Here is a 24,143-nt window from a genome sequence, read left to right as displayed (position 1 = left end):
AAAACACTAAGAAGGAAAAGACAGGCAGATTGTTGGCGAGGCAGCTATTACTGGCACCACCTGGTGGTTCAGGTAGTATTGAAAAGACTTTAGAATTCAAGTTGGGCAGATTGCCATGTCGGCCATAGCCAAAGTATTTATGTGGCTGATCCATTAAGTTTCCAATCATTTGTGAAACTCTTTGTAAATTGTAGAGATTCAATGATGATAATGCTGTTGAACAGCAGGGCAGGCTTGCTGGAGGTGATGGCGTCCTCACACTTGTACTGTACAGTCGTCCATGCCATTTACCAGTCAAGGGTGAATTGGTACCTTGGTCCTGTTACACGAGGGAAGATGCTGATTCATTATTTGAGTTATAAATGTAGTTAAATGCTGTACAATTATTAGTAAACATCTACACTGTTAACATTAGGACTGATGGAAGGTGATTAATGTGGTAGAAAATGGATAGGAAAGGATTGGAGCGATATTGCCCAAACTCGGGCTAACGGGACGAGCTTAGATGGGGCATTTTGGTCAACATGGGAGAGGTGGGTTGAAGGACCAGTTTCCATGCTGTGTGACTCTATGATGATGCCCTGACAAAAAATCTAACAGTGATTATGGTGATGGTGATTATCATGATATTGAGATGATTGATCTCCCAAAAACTACAACTCATTCCTTTTAATTTTACATATAACTGCAGTTCCCCCCTCCCCCCACACACACACATATACCAGATTCATACTGGCTTTGTCAAGGCTCCTTGATGTTTTTTCAGTGAAATATTGTCTTTGTGTTCTGTCACTTTTACCACTCTCTTCAAAAATCCAGTTAATTTATCCACATTTGGGCCAATGTTGTAATGAGTTCTAGAATTGAATGGCCTTTCAGACCCAACCTGAACACCTGTCAATTGGAGAGTGTTGCAAATCTCCATCACATTGAAAAATGGCCATGATTTCAATGCTGTGCAGACCAGCTTAAATTGAGTTATGACCACAAGAAAATAGTTTATTTGTATCAAATGTTCTGATTCCCTTAATAATCATTTTTTTTAGAATATTGATGGGTAAATGAATCAAACTGAAGAGAATACAAAGCAGCTTTTGCTGTCTTCCTTCAGCATTCAATCCTTTGAACCCTATCGTTATTTTGGTGAATTACTACTGCACCCTTTTCAAAGCCATTGTATGCTTGAAGTTTGTTTCCCTAATCTGGATGCAGTACTCGTGCAGTAACATCTGGGTGTTAAATTGATATATCACATCCACGGTATAGTATTCAAATCTTCTCCAGATAAAACCCAAGATTTTTTTATAATTGTGTACTTCTTGAGTATATGTGCAAATATATTTAAAGCAATCAACTGTACCCAAATTTGATTATCTAATGATGGTTTTGTCAAAAGTTATATGCATGCTAGAAAAAATGAAGCAGCTTTGCTGGTTTATTAGAGTAGGCTATATAGCTAGGCTCCCACAAATAAAATTGATGGTAAAAGCAGACGTCACAAAAAAGGCCCTTCAATCCACATTGACGTCAAGCACTATTTTTACTTAGTGATGGCATGATATTGTCTGAAGAAGGGGTTCGGCCCGAAACGTCGCCTATTTCCTTCGCTCCATAGATGCTGCTGCACCCGCTGAGTTTCCCCAGCAATTTTGTGTACCTACTATTTTTACTTATCCCATTTTATTCTCTCGACATTCCTGTCTTCCATACTTCCATACTTTATCCATACTTCCATACTTTATCAGTTAATTGCACAAACTGATGGAAATATACAGCAGCTAATTAATTTACTAATTTGCACACCTTTGGAAAGAAGGAGGAAACTAGAGTATTCCCGCAGTTACAGGAGGAACATGCAAACTCCACAAAGACGGGCCACTTGAACTGTGAGACAGCAGCAGCCCTTCTGACTGTGCTACTGTGCCGCCCTTGTCACCGAAGCACGATAGCTTGAATACAATATTAAATTGCCGGTGGAGATGCAAAGGCAAAGATTTAAAGGTCGCATGGATGAATTGCAACAATTGTTCACCCCTGTCTTGTGTAAAAATAAAATGGGGAAGGCGGCTCAATCGTGGCTAACGAGGGAAATTAGGGATAGTGTCAAATCCAAGGAAGGGGCATATAAATTGGTCAGAGGAAGTAGCAAACCGGAGGACTGGGAGAAATTTAGAACTCGAAAGAGGAGGACTTGGGTTAATTAAGAGGGGGAAAATAAATCATGAAAGAAAGCTTGCGGGAAATTTAAAAACTGACTACAAGTTTATTTAGATGCAGGTGAATTTATAATGGGGAAACAAGGAAATGGTAGACCAGTTAAACAATTACTTTGTTTGTATCTTCCTTGTTGAAGACAGAGCCAATCTCCCAGAAATACTAGGGGACTGAGGATCTAGTGGGAGGGAGGAACTGAAGGGAATCCACATTAGTCAGGAAATGGTAGGTACACAAAAATGCTGGAGAAACTCAGCGGGTGCAGCAGCATCTATGGAGCGAAGGAAATAGGCGACGTTTCGGGCCGAAACCCTTCTTCAGACTGATGGGGGGTGGGGGGGAGAAGGAAGGAAAAAGGGAGGAGGAGGAGCCCGAGGGCGGGGGGATGGGAGGAGACAGCTCGAGGGTTATGGAAGGGGAGGAGACAGCAAGGGCTAGCAAAATTGGGAGAATTCAATGTTCATGCCATCCGGACGCAAGCAACCCAGGTGCTGTTCCTCCAATTTCCGGTGTTGCTCACTCTGGCAATGGAGGAGACCCAGGACAGAGAGGTCGGATTGGGAATGGGAGGGGGAGTTGAAGTGCTGAGCCACCGGGAGTTCAGGTAGGTTATTGCGGATTGAGCGGAGGTGTTTGGCGAAACAATCGCCCAACCTCCGCTTAGTCTCCCCGATGTAAATCAGCTGACATCTAGATAGCAATGTTACAAAATTTTGAGATTTAAAAAATCAAGTCTGCAATTTATCCCATCAGATAAAGCATAAAAATAAGTTTAATTTTAGATTAGATTAGATTAGATTATTTAATGACCACACAGTCAAGCTGGTGGAATTCAGGTTCAGTACAGGATGTTACAAGGTAGGCTGATTCCCGTCAAACATAACATAAAACACAACATCATACAATATACAGTACATGCATGGGGAGGATATGTGCTGTTGTCATAGTGTGTTCAGAATTCGGATTTCACTTTCATATCTCAAGTATTTAAAAAGTTATGGCCATTTTCATACTCGGAAATGAGCATCTTGTTCCCTATTGATTTTCTATGGACATAACAAAAAAGCTGTGATCGTGAACAGTCAAAAGCCCATAACTTTCTTAAAAATTAAGAGAACTGAATGAAATTTTCAGTTATCATAGATTGAAGCATTCTGAAACAAATATAAAATAATCTTACTTGGATGACCTGAAATTAAAGCATATAATTAGTTAGTTACCTAATTGTAGCTAATTTCAGACTTCAATTACTAGATCTAAACATCTATCCATTTCTTAATAAATGATTAACATTTTTAAATAGCCTAAATGTCCAAATAATATTCACAAATAATTCACAATAAAACATGATTTTTAAATCTCATTTACATTAATTTATAGACCAAATGGAAGGAATTTAGTGTTCAATTGCTGTAAATAAATGCCCATTTAAATCAGCTTTCCAGTGGGTCCCTGTGGAACGTGCTGGTTTAGAACGTTCACATTGCGGTAGATTTGTGCCACCAAATGCCGAGAAAAATACTGCGGGATATAATGGGCCCAAAATGAGCTACTCGCAATATTAAACTTTGTATAAAGGGATCTTTAGAAGCCCTTTTTAATGTAAAAATATACAGCTTACCTTCAGTTGTCTGCTTTATGAGACCCTGCGGTTGCTGGTGGTCGCGGGTTTAGAGACTGATTTTTAAACTACTATAACTATTATTCAAGGCCTTTAAAACTAATAATAGCTTTTGCGACGGGGTCTTTCAGCGATTTATCGTTAATAATTAACTAGGCTGAACATCTTCGATTGGAACAGACTAGAGAAAATCGCGTTTTAAACCCGCCCCCCTCTAAACGGCGCCAAAATCGCGCACACCCGCAGCGACAGATTTTCAGCGACGCTTCAGGTAGGCTTTGCAACATACCTAATCTAGAGCAGCGGATGCAGTAGATGAGGTTGGAGGAGATACAGGTGAACCTTTGTCGCACCTGGAACGACTGCTTGGGTCCTTGAATGGAGTCGAGGGGGGAGGTGAAGGGACAGGTGTTGCATTTCTTGCGGTTGCAACGGAAAGTGCCCGGGGAGGGGGTGGTACGGGAGGGAAGGGAAGAATTGACAAGGAAGTTGCGGAGGGAGCGGTCTTTGCGGAAGGCAGACATAGGGGGAGATGGGAAGATGTGGCGAGTGGTGGGGGAAATGGTGTTAGGTAAACTGTTTTGGACTGAAGGCAGATAAAACCCCAGGGCCTGATGGTCTGCATCCCAAAGTACTCAAGGAGGTAGCCCTAGAAATCGTGGATGCAATGGTGATCATTTTCCAATGTTATACAGACTCTGAATCCGTTCCTGTGGACTGGAGGGTAGATAATGTAACCTCATTTTTTAAGAATGGAGGAAATGGGGAATTATAGACCAGCCTTACATCGGTAATGGGGAAGATGCTCGAGTCGATTATTAAAGATGAATAGCAACGCATTTTGGAAAGCAGTGACAGAATCGGGTCAAAGTCAGTATGGATTTATGAAGGGAAAATTATGCTTGACTAATCTGGAATTTTTTGAGGATATAACAAGTAGAATAGATAAGGGAGAGCCAGTGGACGTGGTGTATCTGGACTTTCAAAAACCCTTTGACAACGCCCCACACAAGAGATTAGTGTGCAAAATTAGAGCACACAGTATTGGGGGTAGGGTATTGACATGGTTAGAGTACTGGTTGGCAGAAAGGAAGCAAAGAGTAGGAATTAACATGTCCTGTTCAGAATAGCAGGCAGTGCCTAATGTGGTGCCGCAAGGCTCAGTGTTGGGACCACAGTTATTTACAATATATATTAACGATTTAGACAAGGGAATTAAATGTAACATCTCCAAGTTTGCAGATGACACAAAGCTGGGTGGTAGTGTGAGTTGCAAGGAGGATGCTATGAGGCTGCAGGGTGACTTGGATAAGTTGGGTGAGTGGGCAGATGGATGGCAGATGCAGAATAATGTGGATAAATCCACTTTGGTGGCAAGAACAAGAAGACAGATTATCTGAATGGTGTCAGATTAGAAAAAGGGGAGGTGGAACGAGACCTGGGTGTCCCTGTACATCAGTCACTGAAAGTAAGCATGCAGGTACAGCAGGCAGTGAAGAAAGCAAATGGCACGTTGGCCTTCATAGCAAGAGGATTTGAGTATAGGGGCAAGGAGGTTCTGCTGCAGTTGTACAGGACCCTGGTGAGACCATACCTGGAGTATTGTGTGCAGTTTTGGTCTCCTAATTTGAGGAAGGACATTCTTGCTATTAAGGTAGTGCAGCGTAGGTTTACCAGATTAATTCACAGGATGACGAGACTGACCATATGATGAAAGAATGGGTCGACTGGGCTTGTAAACACTGGGGATCAGAGGATAAGATGGGATCTTATAGAAACGTATACATTTCTTAAGGGATTGGACAGGCTAGGTGCAGGAAAAATGTTCCTGATGTTGGGGGAGTCCAGAACCAGGGGTCGCAGTTTAAGAATATGCGATAGGCCATTTAGGGCTGAGATGCGGAAACAAATTTTCACCAGAGAGTTGTGAATCTATGGAATTCTCTGCCACAGAAGGCAGTGGAGGCCAATTCACTGGATGTTTTCAAGAGAATTAGGGCTAACTGAATCAAGGGATATGGGGAAAGAGCTGGAATGGGGTACTGATTTTGGATAATCAGCCATGATCATACTGAATGGCGGTACTGGCTCGAAGAGCTGAATGACCTATTCCTGCACCTATTTTCTATGTTTCTCAATTTCATCAGTTGAGATTATCATGGCTACTTTTGGGTGTCTTGTTAAAATATATTTTGGTAAAACGAAGTCTGAAGAAGGGTCTAGACCCGATATGTCGCCCATTCCTTCTTTTCAGAGATGCTGCCTGTCCTGCTGAGTTACTCCAGCATTTTGTGTCTATCTTCGATTTAAACCAGCATCTGCAATTCTTTAGCGGGACAGGCAGCATCTCTGGAGAGAAGGAATGGGTGATGTTTCGGGTCGAGACCCTTCTTCAGACTGGTTAGGGATAAGGGAAACGAGAGATGTGGAGAGATAAAAAACAATGAATGAAAATATGCAAAAAGTAACGATGCCAATGTAAGCTGTTTGTTGGGTGAAAATGAGAAGCTAGTGTGAATTGGGTGGGGGACGGATAAAGAGAGAAGGAGGGATGTGGCTACCTGAAGTAAGAGAAATCAATATTCATACCACTGGGCTGTAAGCTGCCCAAGCAAAATATGAGATGCTGTTTCTCCAATTTGCGTTTAGCCTCACTCTGACTATGGAGGAGACTGAGGACAGAAAGGTCTGTGTAAGAATGGGAAGGATAATTAAAGTGTCCAAAAACCAGGAGATCAGGTTGGTTCATGCGGGCTGAGGGAAGGTGTTCCGCGAAACGATCGCCCAGTTTGCATTTGGTCCCCTCGTCCTTGCCTTCCACCACTTCAGCCGTTGCATACAACACATAATCCTCCGAAATTTCCGTCACCTCCAACAGGATCCCACCGCTAGCCACATTTTCCCATCTACCTATTTCTGCCTTCTGCAGAGACTGTTCCCTCCACAACTCCCTGGTTAACTCATCCCTTCCCACCCCCTCCCCCAGATACCTTCCCCTGCAACCTCAGAAGATGCAACACCTGTGGCTATACCTGTTCCCTCGACTCCGGCCAGGGACCACGACAGTCTTTTCACGTTAGCCCGAGGTTCACTTGCACCTCCTGTAACCTCATCTACTGTATCCGTTGTTCATGATGTGGACTCTTGTACATCGGCGAGACCAAACACAGACTGGGTGATCGTTTCGCGCAACACCTTTGCTCAGCCCTCGTGAACCAACCGGATCTCCCGGTTGCTTTATCGAATAAGGGAGAAAGCAGCAATGTCACAAAATTTTGAGATGTAAAAAATCAAGTCTGTAATTTATCCCATCAGATAAAGCATAAAAAGAAGTTTAATTTGACACCTAATTCACTTTCATATCTCATGTATTTAAAAAGTTATGGCCATTTTCATACTGGGAAATGAGCATCTTGTTCCCTATTGATTTTCTATGGACGTAACAAAAATGCTGTGATCGTGGACAGTCAAAAGCCCATAACTTTCTTAAAAATTAAGAGAACTGAATGAAATTTTCAGTTATCATAGATTGAACCATTCTGAAATAAATATAAAATAATCTTACTTGGATGACCTGAAATTAAAGCATATAATTAGTTAGTTACCCAAGTGTAGCTAATTTCAAACTTCAATTACTAGATCTAAACATCTATCCATTTCTTAATAAATGATTAACATTTTTAAATAGCCTAAGTGTGCAAATAATATTCATAAATAATTCACAATAAAACATGATTTTTAAATCTCATTTACATTAATTTATAGGCCAAATGGAAGGAATTTAGTGTTCAATTGCTGTAAATTAAAGTCCATTTTAAATCAGCTTTCTAGTGGGATCCTGTGAACGCGCTGGTTTAGAACGTTCACATTGCGGTAGATTTGTGCCCCCAAATGCCCAGAAAAATACTGCGGGATATAATGGGGCCAAAATGAGCTACTCGCAATATTAAACTTTGTATAAAGGGATCTTAAGAAGCCCTTTTTAATGTAAAAATAAGCTACATACCTTCTGTGGTTTGCTCTATGAGACCCTGACGGCTGTCGGTGGTCGCGGGTTTAGAGATTGATTTTTAAACTACTATAACTATTATCCAAGGCCTTTAAAACTAATAATAGCTTTTGCGACGGGGTCTTTCAGCGATTTTTCTTTAATAATTAACTAGGCTGAACATCTTCGATTTGAACAGCCTAGAGAAAATCGCGTTTTAAACCCGCCCCCCTCTAAACGGCGCCAAAATCGCGCACACCCGCAGCGACAGATTTTCAGCGACGCTTCAGGTAGGCTTTGCAACATACCTAGAGAAAGGAATAGTAAGATGTACTGGTAATGCATAATGGATGATAAACTGAAGCAGGGAACTGAGTTGAACTAAGTCTTATGAAATAAGTGATTTCACTGATGGCATGAAAATTTGTTCTGAGATCTGCCACTGCTCGGATGTAGATTTCTCTCTTATATATGGTGCATTTGGCGGAGGACTTCTTAGCTGTTTCCCCATTGCGAGATATTCGGCCTTTTTGTTCTTGGTTGTGGTATATTCTTTCAATAATGGGTTAAAACTGGATTTAACCGGTTAAAAGATGAGACAGACATTCTGTAGCTGAGCCAGGGCTGCCATGTCATCACTTCCTGCAAGGCAAAGCCAAGTGGTAACTCAAACAGCGAGGCATCACTCCTGGATGAGCTCAATGCTTACTACACTCGCTTTGAAAGGAAGTCACCGATATGCCTTCTTGGGCCGCTATAGCATCCGATGGCATTGTAATCTCAGTCATTGAGGACGACATCAACAGATCCTTCAAGAGGATGAACCTTCTGAAAGTATCCAGCCCCGATGGTGTACCTGGCCATGTTCTTAAAATGAACCTGGACCAAATGGTTGCAGTTTTTGAGGTTTAAGTTATCCTCAACCTTCAATGTATGAGGTTGCCACGTTTAAAAGCCGTCGGTAATACCCAGAGAGAGCAAGGTGGAACGCCTCAATGACAACCGACCGGTAGTACTATTACTCGTGGTGAAGAAGTGCTTTGAGAGGTTGGTAATGCAGCATATCAATTTCTACCGGAGCAAACACATGGATCCACCTCACTTTGCCTAGCACCACAACAGATCAATGAGGAATGTAATCTCACTGGCTCTCTACATTGCACTGGTGCATATTCCACTTGATCTTTTGCATATTCTATATGATGGTAAAAGTGAGTTTTTGTTTTCTTGTTTTGTGATGTACGTGTGCCCTGTCACTTTTAAACTTTGCAGAAATGTTTGTAGAATATCACTCGAGCAACTCCATTAATCCAGCACACTTGAGAATTTGATGGTGCTGGGGTGATGGATGTTCTAGACTATTGGATATAGGTCCAATTAATACACCAACAGACTTCATTCAATTTTAAGATGTTACACAATAGTATAATAAATTTTCAGGTGCACTGGTATGTGTAAAGGAAGCCTAGGTACCAGGAGCTCTGATATGTTACTGGGAGAGCAGATTGCCAAACAGCTGGATGATAATATATTGCAGGTTTACTGTGTACATTAATTTCCATATGCCTAAAATTAAAAGGATAATTAATGACTTTGCACTTTAATAATTGTGTATCGGCATGCTTTCTCAGTTTCAGTTCCCTACTCCCCAAATAATGGAAATTTGTTCTCCCGATATATCCCATCATCTATTAAACTTAAACCCTTGACTTAGAAACTTAAACCCTGCTCTTATCAGGATCATCACAGCAGGTCTGGTGCCTCTATCGTACTTAAGTCTGTTGGATACTATTCTTGTCGGTTTATTCTGCAGACTTTCATTTTGTAACATCTCCCAGCAAGGCCTAACCAGTGACTTGTAAAGGCTTATTGCTTCTTTACACTTGTGCACAGTGCTTTGCATCATTTAAAAAACCTTGTCAATTTATCCACATTCTGTCAAAACCTTTTGTTTTGGCACCTTCAAACGTTTTATAACTTAAAGATTAGTTTATCACTTTTATTAAATGCAGAAGTACTAGCACTGGCCTCTGGTACACACCCCTCTGATCTGGAAAAAAATGAAATGTTACTGCTGCTGTCTGCTTTACATCCTTATGCCAAATTAGTATATCTTCTGAAATTATGTTAAGATGTCAGTTACATTACAACACAATTTGAAAGTTCACATATATAACGAACACTACCCCCTTCAGTGGTCTGTTATTTCATGATAGAACAATGTGACTTCAGTCAGGCAGTGGGACCGACCTCTGCAGTCCGTCTGTCTTTTTTAAATTAAAAACTTTTTTTTTTGGTCCAGTTGAGTGTATAGTTTGTAGTGGTTTATATATTGTTTTTAATTGTGTATATGTGGGGGGTGGGGGAAACTTTTAAATCTCTTCCCTGTACGGGGGACCCAACCTTTTCTCTGTCGGGTCTCAGTTGTCGTTGGGGCCTAGCACCGTGGAGCGGCCTCCAACCGGAACGACCTGGAGGCTCCAGTCGCGGAGCCTGCGGACCTACCATCGTGGAGCTGGCCGGCTTCGGAGCATGGAGAGCAGTGGTGGCGCGCGGCTGCGACCCGACTCCGGAGCTTCGGAAGCTCCAGCCGCAGGCCTGGTGGACGGTAACATTGGGAGCTCGCGGGTCCCTGGTGGGAGACCGCTTTTCAGAGCTCCCGCAACGGCAACTTCTCCCGCCCGAATTGCGGGGTTGAAAACGACCCGGAGCGGGGCCTTACATCGCCCGGCGTGGCTTTAACGGCCGCGGGACTTTCCAGCGCCCGCCGGGGCTTCCAACATCAAGACCCGGAGCGGGGCCTTACATTGCCCGGCGGGGGCTTTGTCAGCGGGAGAAGAATGGAGAGTAGGGGAGAGATAGGACTGCCTTCCATCACAGTGAGGAGGAGATTCACTGTGATGGATGTTTGTGTGAACTGTGTTGGTTGTGTGTCTTGTAAATTGTTTCTTTTTGTTGTACGACTGCAGAAACTAAATTTCGTTTGAACTTCATTTGAGGTTCAAATGACAATAAACTTAATTGTAATTGTAGTGTTTGCCTTTAACAAATCTCATATTCAGACACAGTTGAGAACCTCTGATCTCTCCGCCTTATGATTTTGGCACAATAGATCAATGAGATTTCTTGTATGAGAGCAATATCTTTGAATCTCAGTGTTAGTTACAATAAAAAGCCAGTTCGATATTCCGACTGCGCATGCACAGGTCATAGGTCGCTCGGGCTAAATACTCGCGGGGGCCGTGCCGCTGCATGGGTGCAGACTTGTGTCCCGTCCCTATCCAGCCGCCGCTAGGCCGTCCCATCCCCTCCCGAGTGTCCCGTCCGGGTGCAGCCCCGGGCCGGCTGAGCGCGGAGGGGGCGCCGGTTCCAGCTCCCGCTCGGCTTTGCCTGTCCCGGCGGGGCGCTGGCCCGTCGCAGTGGCGGCCCAGGCCCGCAGGCGCGCGGAAAAGAAGCACCAACTCCAGCTCAACCCCGCCTATCCCGCCGGCAGGACAAGCAGAGTCGAGCTGGTGCCGGCGCCTCCCTTCCTTACTGGCTGCGGGCCTGGGCCGACACTCCCGTCTGCGGACCTCTGGATAGAAGACCCTCCTTCAGATTTCCTACACATTAGACTTTTGCGCCGAGGTTGGGATGGGTGGGAGCGGGGATTTCCATGAGCGCAATGAACAAATGACCTAAAGTTTACGTTGAGTAAACTGAGTGTTCTTAATGTCCTCGCCACAAACCGGTGTTTTGTGAGAGCGGTTAGATCCCAGCTTCAGCTCAACCAATGTCGGTCACATTATCCGGAGAGGTGGCGGGAGATCAGGAGCTGATGTGAGGCATCAGCGATGCTCTGGAATCCTAGTCGGCCACCGCCGTGCAACGGGGTCGAGGAGTCAGCACCCGACCCGGGGAGTAGAGGTGTCAGTTCTGCCACCGGCGAGCGGAGAGGCGCCTGCTACCACGGCCTGCTCACCTGTCGGGCGCTGACTCCTCAATCCTGGGATCCAACCACTCTCACAAAATGCTGGTGTACGACGAGGACAGTAAGAACATTCAGTTCACTCAATGCAAACTTTAGGTCATTTGTTCCTTGCGCCCGCGGAAATCTCCACTGCGGTCGAGACGAGGGGGTTCTGAAGTTGCATTCTCTCGATTGAGGAAATTTTCTCGATTCTCCAAGAAGCAACAAGCCATGGCTTTACCAGTGGTTGTCTGTCTAACTGAAACCTCTCTTCCCCCACCTCTCACCGTCGGGAGAGACCGAGTCGGGAAGCTCCGAAAGCCGCACGACATTCAACTAGCCGCGACCCGGGGTAGATTGCCCGGCGTGGGGGAGCTGAGATTCCCCCTCGATGCAGGAGCTTGATCGCCCCGACGAGGAGACCCGCCGCCGGCTATGGGAGTAAGATCATGCCGTCAACGGAAGGTTGGAGGCCCCCGACTGCTGGAGGACAAAGAAGAGGAGAGATTGAACTTTTTTTCGCCTTCCATCACAGTGAGGAATGTGGAGGAGTCACTGTGGTGGATGGTTATGTTAAAATATATTTTGTGTGTTCTGGTGCTTTTTATTGGTATGACTGTGGCAAATCAAATTCCCCGTATTTTGCAAAACATACTTTGCTAATAAAGTATAATTATGATGATTATGAACTTGGACTGCACTCTTCAGCTAACTTTCTTGATTATGGAAAATGTCCAATAACTAATTCTAGCACTTGCAACTGAAACAAACTAAAATTAAAAAAACCTTCAACTTGACCTGATTTGGCAGTACTTCTGAGGAGTATTGGAATGGCTCTGCAGCATTGTTGTTTGACATATGGACAGAATTGCTGCCTGCTGTGCTCTGCAGTTTTAGCGGTTGCACAGTGGCGCAGTAGTAGAGTTGCTGCCTTACAGTGCCAAAGACCCGGGTTTGCTGTCTGTACAGAGTTTGTACGTTCTCCCTTTGACCACGTGGGTGTCCTCTGGGTGTTCCGGTGTCCTCCCACATCCCAAAGTCGTGCAGGTGTGTAGGATAATTGGCTTCTATAAATTGTTTTGGATAGGACCAGTGTGTGGGTGATTGCTGGTCGGCGTGGACGTGGTGGACCGAAAGGCCTGTTTCCACGCTGTGTCTCTAACCTAAACCATGTGAGTCTGTGATCTACTTTCATCCCCTTATCGATAGCAGGAGCAGAAGGCCATCTCGCGTGTGTTGGTCATTCCCTAACGCTGTGAGGAATTGACTGATGAACCAACATTATTGCTCTGTGTGTGCAAATTATCAATTATTCTGCATGGTCTTTGGGTAGAGAGCTGGGGGTGTGTTGGGGTTGATGGTAAAGAACATCAATGGCTACTCATTAAACTATTGGCAGTTTTTTGTGTGCAGGAGAGTCACCCACACCCACTGCTGAGTTCCAGAATAAGTCCAGACTTGCCTTATTGACGTTCCAGTAGCAAAAACATTGTTATTCAGATTCCCAGCAGCTGGCCCTGTGCATACAAATTCCATTCAAATAAGAACTCTCCTCACTCACAGATAGTTTTTTTTAAATGACTGTAGGAGAAACTCTATACCCACCTTAAATGGTTCCTAAACATTCTTTATAATTTATATTTTTATGGTTTTTGTATTTGTAAAAATTTCAAACCTATTCTATTAAGGGAGATGGTAAAACATGAAAATATAATTGTCTTCAAAACTGCTTAAACAGTTGGTTAAATTCAAGAAAAAACAGATACTTCATCCCTTGTAACAAATCTGTCTCAATGGAGAAAGGCTCTTGTCTATCCCAGTGCAATGTATTCCTTGCAACTGTTTGTGTAGGAAGGAACTATAGATGCTGGTTTACACTGAAGAAATACCCAAAATGCTGGAGTAACTCAGCCGGACAGGCAGCATCTCTGGAGAGAAGGAATGGGTGACATTTCAGGTCGAGACCCTTCCTTCAGACTGAAGAAGGGTCTTGACCTGAAGCGTCACCCATTCCTTCAGAGACCCTTCCTTCAGACTGAAGAAGGGTCTTGACCTGAAGCGTCACCCATTCCTTCTCTCCAGAGATGCTGCCTGTCCGGCTGAGTTACTCCAGTGTTTTGGGTCTGTCTTCTCTCCTTTCTAGTTTGGGCAAAGTGCTTTTGTCCAGGAATGTTCACTCTATTTCTCTTTCCAAAGATGCTTTCAAACCTGCTGTGTGTTTCCAGCATTTATTGTTTAGCTGCACAGAAGGAAGCTATAGAGTCTCTGTTGGAGGATGCAATTTTTCAGTTGGAAAAGAAATGTCCAAACCAATCCTGCCTTCCAGTGCTTACTCTGTAGCCTGTAGGTCACAGCACTTGTCGTACACATCCATATCTTTATCTCAGGGAAGATTTTGTCTCCACCTCACTTTCAGGCAATGAACTCAAGAATCCTAAGACTTAGTTGAGGAAAAATAAACTCTGTATTTCCCCTCTAAATGTTCATATCCTTTGCTAAAGGAAATGGATACTTCCTGTTTATTCTATTCAGACACAACACAATTTTACATACCTCCCTCGCCCTCAGTTACAAAGAAAACAGCTTTTGCTTGTATAATCTTTCTGCCTCGCTAAAATCCTCTGGTCCAGGCAATATCCTTATAGACTTTCTCTGTACACTCTTTAGTGCACAATCTCATTTTTCATTTAATGTGGTCACTAGAACTTTATGCAATCCTCTGGCCTATGATTTGATTTAATTTATTGTCATTGTCTTCAATGAAGAGACAACAAAATTATTTTTTCCTTACAGTCATACAAAAAAATAAAAATAAAAAAAACACAAAACACAGAACACAGTAGTCCACAACACAAACATCCCCACTGTGAGGGAAGGAACCAAAGTCCAGTCAACCTCCTCGCCGATGTTCCCCAATGTTCTTCCGTGGTCGGGGTCTCCCGAGCATCCCGTAGTCGCCACTACGGGCGGCCCGATGTTCAGGCCCTCTCGCCAGGAACCTCTCGTCCACCTTCCACCAGAGGCCGTGGCTCCCGATGTCCACAGGCCGTGCTGGGCGGAGATTCGCGCTGGCAACCCCCGGCAAAGGGTCCCAGGACTCCACGATGTTAAAGTCAGCGCCGCCCGTGTTGGGAGCTCCGTACCCACAGCTCCGCGATGTTGGAGCAGCGGAAAGCACTCCGGAGCTCAAAGCGGCGTTCCCAGGAAGGCCTCGCCTGCTCCGCGATGTTTCCAGCGCCTCGCCGCCACTGCTGAAGCTCTGGTCCGGTCCCGGCAGGAAAGGCCGCGCCAATCCAATTGGTAGGCCGCTGGGGGGGGCGAGGACGCGACTCGGATAATAGCCGCATCCTCGCCAGGAAACGACTGAAGGACGGTTTCCCCCTTACCCTACCCGCTTCCCCCCCACATAAAATACAGAAAAAAACTAGAAAACTGAAAAAACACACTCTAAACATAACAAAATTAAAAAAGACAGCCAGACCGTGGTCGGAGGCAGCTAGCAACAGCGCCACCGGATGTCCAGATCACAATGAAAAGAACTGTCCCAGATTAAAGATGGGAGAAAGGAATGCATTGTGCAGGAAACATAACCAACCAAAGGGGTGGGCATGAAGGTAAAATTGTCAGAAGTGGAGCTCTTTTAATGAGTGTTGTATGATGTCATAGCTTCACCTCCATGCACTTCATTCTGTGCTTTGGTCAATAAAACATTCCACATGCCTTTTTGTAAACACCTTATCCACATGCCTTTGTCACCTCATCTGCTAGTCCTATTACCTTTGAGTATCTGTGAACATACCCTTTGAAGTCTCTTTGTTCTTCCAATCATCTCAGTATCCTGGTATTTCTTGTGGATTTCCTTGCTTTTTACATTATTTTGCACAGGCCATTTTTCTGCCCAAATGATTGGACAGAATTCCTGAATTTTGAAGATTTGAACATTGTCGCCAATTTTTGTATTGCACACGATCTTCTTTATACTAATCTCTACAGTTAATAGTTACTTGAATACTAAGAACAAAGGATATGAATACAATAGGTACACAAAATTGCTAGGGAAACTCAGCGGGTGCAGCAGCATCTATGGAGCAAAGGAAATAGGCGACGTTTCGGGCCGAAACCCTTCTTCAGACTGATGGGGGGTGGGGGGGGGAGAAGGAAGGAAAAGGGGAGGAGGAGGAGGAGCCCGAGGGCGGGCGGATGGGAGGGTGGGAGGAGACAGCTAGAGGGTTGAGGAAGGGGAGGAGACAGCAAGGGCTAGCAAAATTGGGAGAATTCAATGTTAATGTCATCCGGACGCAAGGTCCCCAGACGGAATATGAGGTGCTGTTCCTCCAATTTCCGCTGTTGCTCACTCTGGCAATGGAGGAGACCCAGGACAGAGAGGTCGGATTGGGAATGGGAGGGGGAGTTGAAGTGCTGAGCCACCGGGAGTTCAGGTAGGTTATTGCGGACTGAGCGGAGGTGTTTGGCGAAACGATCGCCCAACCTACGCTTAGTCTCCCCGATGTAAATCAGCTGACATCTAGAGCAGCGGATGCAGTAGATGAGGTTGGAGGAGATACAGGTGAACCTTTGTCGCACCTGGAACGACTGCTTGGGTCCTTGAATGGAGTCGAGGGGGGAGGTGAAGGGACAGGTGTTGCATTTCTTGCGGTTGCAACGGAAAGTGCCCGGGAAGGGGGTGGTGCGGTAGGGAAGGGAAGAATTGACGAGGGAGTTGCGGAGGGAGCAGTCTTTGCGGAAGGCAGACATGGGGGGAGATGGGAAGATGTGGCGAGTGGTGGGGTCACGTTGGAGGTGGCGGAAATGGCGGAGGATTATGTGTTGTATTTGCCGGCTGGTGGGGTGAAAGGTGAGGACCAGAGGGACTCTGCCCTTGTTGCGAGTGCGGGGATGGGGAGAGAGAGCAGTGTTACGGGGTATGGATGAGACCCTGGTGTGAGCCTCATCTATGGTGGCGGAGGGGAATCCCCGTTCCCTGAAGAACGAGGACATTTCCGATGCCCTGGTATGGAATGTCTCATCCTGGGAACAGATGCGGCGTAGGCGGAGGAATTGGGAGTAGGGGATGGAGTCTTTACAGGGGGCAGGGTGGGAAGACGTGTAGTCCAGATAGCCATGTGAGTCAGTGGGTTTGTAATGTATGTCGGTCAGGAGTCTGTCCCCTGCGATGGAGATGGTGAGGTCAAGGAATGGTAGGGAAGTGTCGGAAATCGTCCAGGTGTATTGGAGTGCCGGATGGAAGTTGGTGGTGAAGTGGATGAAGTCAGTCAGTTGTGTGTAGGTGCAGGAGGTGGCTTTAAAGCAGTCGTCAATGTAACGGAGGTAGAGGTCGGGGATGGGGCCCTGGTACGTCTCGAACAAGGATTGTTCAACGTACCCGACAAAGAGGCAGGCGTAGCTGGGGCCCATGCGTGTGCCCATAGCTACGCCTTGTGTTTGGAGGAAATGGGAGGAATATAATGCCTTGTTTCCACTCCTCCACTTCTTTGAGGATTGAGAATGACTTGCTTTGAGTCTGGATTTGTGGGTTCTGGGTGGCTAACTTGGTCAGACAAGTCCCCTTAAAGAGATGGTTATTGATTCTGTCACTTTATAATGAAGGTTTATGTTGTCTTTAACAATGAAGGTAAATTTTATCACTGAATTTAAACAACAGGCGTGTGATAACTGATTTATTTATTCACTTGTTCCTCCCTTATTAAATAGCTTTTCACCATTCTCAATGCATCCATTCACTACCATCACTCCCCTGGATACAATATATTGGAATGCAATTAGAACCTGTAATTTTTTCCCTCTTCTGTGAAAAGCTTGGGATATATTTCAGGTGGGGCTAGTTATTTCTCCATTTTTAAAGATGCCAAAGCCTTTAATGCTTTCTCTTTTACTCTTTTAATTAAGTTTATCTAATCCAATAATCCAATGCTTTCATTTAACTACAACTTGGTATCATTCCAGCACCCCCATCCCCTGAACACAACCTATTTGCTAAGAACTTTGAGCAAAATTTTCTTGAACAGATTGAAGATTTTTCTCCCTCTTGCACTTACGCACTCCGACATTTTGTGTCTATCTTCTGTATTGCTAATCTTGGTTAAAACTATCGGCTTCCATCAACATCATCTTTCTTTGTATTAGTTTGACTGGCAAGTTTTATCCTTGATTTATGAGTGAGTATGTGCATTGTTAGGGCTTCTTGATAGATAATTTTTTTTGTAGTTTGTTGATCCCACAGAGGAAATCTGCTAGTTTATGTTCCACGTGATCTGGAAATTGCTTACTCGAAGGGTAAGCCTTGCCTCTTTCAACACTTATCTATGTTTTAAACATAGGATGTAATGAGGTTTGGAATCGAGTTGTCCACGCGGGATCCATATTGAATATGGTGAACTTGCTACTAAAGTGCCAATGTTGCCGAGAGTCACTGTGCTTCAGACTTATTTCATAAGCTTTGAAAAGCCATGAAATCCTTTTGACTGACTTTGTATAAGCAACGACAAACTGTTTAATGTGATGAAAAGTAAATTGTGCAGCAGTATAACTTGAGAGTAACTTGCAACATTGTTTGTGGCAGGTGGAGATGACCGTCGTATCTTGTTGTGGCATATTGATAAATCCATTCATTCAAAAGCTAAGCCTACCCAATTGAAAGGTGAACATCTATCCAACATTTTTTGCTTGGCATTTGACAGCACCAATACCAATCTGTTCTCTGGAGGTAAGAAACCATATGGACAACATAACAATCCATTACTTAAAACAATATTTTTGAATATCAAGCAAAAATCATGAGGCTTACTAAAATATTACAAGTTATGTGCACTTTATATTTTAAAATATTGCAAATAAAGAATGTAAAATGTATAGACTTTTGCATTCTTGGTTATCATTAAATGCAGTGTTTAGTCTGATTTGAGGGAGGTTATTCAACAAGGATAATCATGTTTGCATTGTTCCTTTCTATCTAATAGGTATGGTTTCATGAAACTATTACTTTTTTTAAAGTGAAAATTTAATTGATGTTGTAGTTACCAAGGACTCTTAACTGTGTAGTTGTACTTCTGAGGCATAGTGAAAACCGCAAACCAGAAAGTGCATTTTCAGCTTATTGTTACATAAATAGAATTTTAAATTCTACAATTTAAATCTTTACAAAGCAATATGATTATTCTTTCAGTTACTTTAATTAATGTGCAGTGCCCCATTGTATTGCAACAACTACTGTATTTTCTGTATGAAAACAAGTATCTTTTTGATGTGTTTTTGACCTTGAACTAATCCTGATAATTCAGCAATTACTTTTTTAACAAAGCAGATGTGGAATATTGTTAACAGCAATTCTTAGAGGTTGTTTTGAAGGCTAATTTTTTCATAATTTTCCTTCCCAGGAAATGATGAACAAGTGATTGTTCATGATGTTGAAAGGTAAGTCAAAGAGACATTTTAAATAATGGCATGATATGTGTGAAGGAAGATGTTATAGTCATTGAACTACAAGGCATGGAATCAGGCCCTTTGTCCATCTTCTTCATGCCAAACAAGTTGGTATTCTGGGCCACCTTATCCTATGATATGATATTTGATCCATATTTCTCTAAATCTCTTTCTATCCAGGTTGTTTAAAAAAAAAAAAACATTATTGTAATCATGTACGTCATTGAAGTTATTAAAGTACTGATAATTAGATCAAAGCAATTTTTGGTGTACTACTGCAATTATAGCTCACTTTTTAGATGGGTGGTTTAACAAAAAGTCTTGTCAGGTTGTAATATAGGGGTTTTAGGATTTTTGAATGTCTTATTCAGAATATTATCCGTACATTAAAATATTCTATCAGTTTTCGATATACTGGTTTAAGTGATTTAAGCAAGATCAAACCCTTCTTTTGGCTGGTTCCAAGTCATTCTGAATTTTGGCCATGGTCTGATGGATGAAGACATTGCCATCACACCATTTTAATGACTCTCCATTAAGGGGGTCTAATACATGGCATATATGTTCACACTTCCAAATGTAGGAAGTAGGACATTATGCGGGATGAAGTTAAAAGTGTAGAGGGAGGTGGGTAGGGAGACAATGACACTGGATGGATTTGGAATCGAGGGCAAGGGTTTTGGAATTGGATGTAGAATGGGCAACCAATTGAGGAGTACAAGTGCAGAATGATTTAAAAAAAATCTTGACAGTATTCTACAATAAAAAAGCAGCTGTCCTTGGTGAGAACTGGTATAAAACATAAATAAAGTGAGTTCAGTGATGCTCCGGAAGTTAAAATAGACACTGCAAATGATGACAAAGTGAGGTTTGGCATTGTACTTAGAATCTGACAGTAGCATGTGTCTTTCTGACCAATTGATCCCAGTGATTGGTAGACTAAGGGCGAGTGTGCTTGCGTTTATGAGAGTAGAACAGAATAGCATGTGTAGTGCCAGGTTTTTTTTTAACCGTGAAAGCAATGCTGGGAACATGGATTTAAGCTAAAAACAGTGTTTGAAATACTGAACTTGGGTCACAGCAAGTAGTATCTTGTGTATATTATCTGTGGAGCAGAGAGCTTTAAATGAAAGAATGTTTTGTCCAAACAGATCTATCTGGTGTATACTAAATTCACATTTGTAAACTCAGATTGCAGATAATGTTAGAGCAGTCATACACAACCCATACAGCAGATGTATGTTTATGTCTGCTTTGAATATCATGTTCACTTTTACCATCCAATTGATCACTTCCTCCGCTCAAGCCAGAAATATTGTGCCAAGTGTTTAGTAAAGGTGCATTGAAGGGTGTGGGCGAAGTATGTGCATTGAAGGGTGTGGGAGAAGTAAAGATCATTATCTGTGCTATAGCTAGCTGTATTTATTAATGCAATTGATGTGGCAAACCATCTTGAGATCCTTTGAGCATTGTCAAACAAATTTGATAGTAAGGCAGTTAATGGGAATCTAGATCAAAACAGTAGGTTATGGTGCATCTTAAATTAGGAAAGAGGCGGGGAAAGAATTCTAGATAAACAAAGTTCAGTCAGTAATGGGGTGATTTTAAATTTGATATTGGATCATAATTGAAGGCGCATAAATATTTCAAGGAGTACATGATATGAAGAGATTGTAGGGAAAACTGATATTTTGACTATCAAGGCACTGATTATTATTGGTCAACAACCACATTTATGTGAAATTGGGACATTGTGTGTCAGATTTTTGAATGGTAAGTTTAAGGTGAGTGGAATGAGGAAAAGTAATACACAGTGTGTTGATATACAGCCATACACAGCATTGTCATGTTTTCCCACATGGCAAAGCTGTACATGGCCTTTCTGTCAGTCCTGTGAATGACAGTGTTTACCAGCTCCCCAGATGATGGCAGGGTTTCTTATCTGGGAAATACAGGACTCTCATTGAGGTAAATGTTAACAAATGAGTCCTAGGCAATGCAGATGTTACATAGGCATGGATGAAAGATTTTGCAGCAGATATCCATGGCAGGTGCCGCATCAAGCAATAACACAGGGATGGAAATGAGCAATCTTAATGTTGAAACAAATGTGTCTGCTGCACATCTTGACCTTGGATGTGATACCAAGGCTGTGAACGGTTTATTTAGGCTGAGGAATAGTGGGGAATTAGGATGGCAATACTTTCGATCTTCCTTGGCATTAGTTGGAGAACATTTCATGTCTGCTGTGAGTGGACATAGGACACACTGTCTTAATGTTTTAGATTAAGAAAACTATGCATGAGTCTTGTCACTGACTCTGTAGTAGCTATAGATAGACACAAAATGCTGGAGTAACTCAGCAGGATAGACGGCATCTCTGGATAGAAGGAATGGGTGACGTTTTGGGTCGAGACCATTCTTCAGACTGAGAGCCGGAGGCGAGGGAGATACAGAAATAAGGAGGGGTAAGGTGTGAGAACGAGACATCAAAAGAGATGAGGTTCAAGGAAAATGTAGAAATGATCATTGTTAGTTATGAGAAGGTAACAACAAAGCAAACAGATAAGATGTAATAGTTTTAGTCAGACTGGTCGGAGAACTAGGAAAGGGGAGGGATGGAAAGAGATGAAAACCAAGGGTTCCTTGAAGTTGGAGAAGTCAATATTGATTCCGCAGGGGTGTAAGGTGCCCAAGTGAAATGTGAGGTGCTGTTCCTCCAATTTGTGCTGGGCCTCACTATGACAATGGAGGAGAACTAGGACAGAAAGGTCGGTGTGGTAATGGGAGGGGGAGTTAAAGTGTTTAGCAACCGGCAGATCAGGTATGTTTAGGCGGACTGAGCGGACGAAGGTGGTACATAAACACTGTAGCTATGTTTTTTGTTATTGTTGTTGTAGTTGTGACGCAGCATGATGATGGAAAACTAGAAGGGAGGCTATGTTGGATCCTTAAAAACGCTGCCATTATAAATGCAGGCACAGGAAGAAAAAGCAATGATGATGATTCTAGTGGCAGATAATAATAATTCTAGTGATGCTTTTTCACATAAGCAGCTTTGGGACTTTGATTCAAGATTCAAGAGTTTATTGTCATGTGTCCCAGATAGGACAATAAAATTTTTGCATTGCTGCAGCACAACAGGATATTGTAGTCATAAATGCAGAACAGATCAGTGTGACCATAAATATATATACACACACAACATTAAACAGATAAAGTGCAATAGGCTGTTATAGTTCGGGGTTTGGCTGCAGTTTTGTTTAATAGACTGAGGGCTATCGGGAAGAAGCTGTTCCTGAGCCTGGATGTTGCAGATTTCAGGCTCCTGTACCTTCTACCTGATGGCAGCGGAGAGATGAGTGTGTGGCCAGGATGGTGTGGGTCCTTGATGTTGCTGGCAGCGTTTTTGAGGCAGCGACTGCAATAGATCCCCTTGATGGTAGGGAGGTCAGAGCCAATGATGGACTGGGCAGTGTTTACAACTTTTTGCAGCCTTTTCTGCTCCCAGACGCTCAAGCCACGATGCAACGGGTCAGCATGCTCTCTACTGTGCGCCTGTAGAAGTTTGAGAGAGTCCTCCTTGGCATACCGACTCTCCGTAATCTTCTCAGGAAGTAGAGGCGCTGATGTGCCTTCTTTATGATTGCATCAGTGTTCCGGGGCTAGGAGAGATCTTCAGAAATATGCACGCCCAGGAATTTGAAGCTCTTGACCCTTTCCACCATCAACCCGTTGATATAACGAGACTGTGGGTCCCCATTCTACCCCTTCCGAAGTCCACAATCAGTTCATTGGTTTTGCTGGTGTTCAGAGCCAGGTTATTGTGCTGGCATCATTTGGTCAATCGGTTGATCTCACTTCTATACTCTCTCGTCCCCATCAGTGATACGTCCAACAACAGTGGTGTCATCGGCGAACTTGATGATGGAGTTCGCACTATGTCCGGCTATGCAGTCATGAGTATAGAGTGAGTACAGCAGGGGGCTGAGCACACAGCCTTTAGGTGCTCCCATGCTGATTGTTATCGAGGATGACACATTTTCACCAATATGGACAGACTGTGGTCTGTGAATGAGGAAGTCGAGGATCCAATTGCAGAGGGATACGCAGAGACCCAGATCTGAGAGCTTTGTAACCAGCTTGGAGGGAATGATGGTATTAAATGCCGAGCTGTAGTCAATGAATAACAGCCTGATATATGGGTTTTTGTTGTCCAAGTGGTCCAGAGCGGAGTGGAGAGCCAGTGAGATCGCATCCACCGTTGATCTGTTGTGGCGGTAAGCGAACTGCAGTGGGTCCAGGTTTTTGTCGCGGTATGAGTTGAATTGCGCCATGATCAGCCTCTCAAAGCACTTCATCACCACAGACGTTAGTGCCACTGGTCGGTAGTCATTCATTTGGCATTAATTTGGAAGGCAGTAGCACATTCAAAGGAGTTGGACAGCAAAGGAAGGTTGGTGAAGGGATGTCATCTAGCAATATGACCACCTCCATCTTTGGTGTGACAAATGGTTTGCACGTTATTTCTTTTGCACACGTATTGTTATTCGGGATAATTTTTTCAAAGTCTCTTTCACTTCCTGCTTGCTGTTGGGAGATGAGTTTAGATTTATTTTTGCATCACTCCACAGTTAACAGCTTGACTGGTTGTAACTCTGTAAATTTAAGTACATTCTCAAGTTCTGTATTGTTTTTCAGCTCTGAAATTGTGGACGTTTTCCCACATGACGATGCAGTATATGGCCTTTCTGTCAGTCCTGTGAATGACAAGGTGTTTGCCAGCTCCTCAGATGATGGCAGAGTTCTTATCTGGGATATACGGGATTCTCATGGAGGTATGTGTTAGCAAATGAATCCAGACAATATGAGCAGTGAAACTGAAACAACATATTGTGTTGCTAGTGAGATCTTCCTGGATACGCCCTCTG

The 24,143-nt window shown here is 43.4% G+C and overlaps 1 protein-coding gene across 1 annotated transcript in view; it reads left to right on the top strand.

Annotated features, from left to right (window-relative positions):
• Nucleotides 1–24,143, top strand: part of dcaf5 (DDB1 and CUL4 associated factor 5) — a 58,941-nt gene that overhangs the window by 2,985 nt on the left and 31,813 nt on the right. The window contains exons 2-4 of the mRNA XM_033026857.1: nucleotides 18,353–18,496; nucleotides 19,167–19,203; nucleotides 23,914–24,050. Of these exons, the coding sequence (XP_032882748.1) occupies nucleotides 18,353–18,496; nucleotides 19,167–19,203; nucleotides 23,914–24,050 (318 nt within the window). The remainder of the gene's footprint in view (nucleotides 1–18,352; nucleotides 18,497–19,166; nucleotides 19,204–23,913; nucleotides 24,051–24,143) is intronic.

This window comes from Amblyraja radiata, chromosome 9 (assembly GCF_010909765.2).
Source record: "Amblyraja radiata isolate CabotCenter1 chromosome 9, sAmbRad1.1.pri, whole genome shotgun sequence".
NCBI lineage: Eukaryota > Metazoa > Chordata > Chondrichthyes > Rajiformes > Rajidae > Amblyraja > Amblyraja radiata.
Note: the sequence above shows the minus strand (reverse complement) of the source record. Positions and strands in the feature narration are given on the sequence as shown.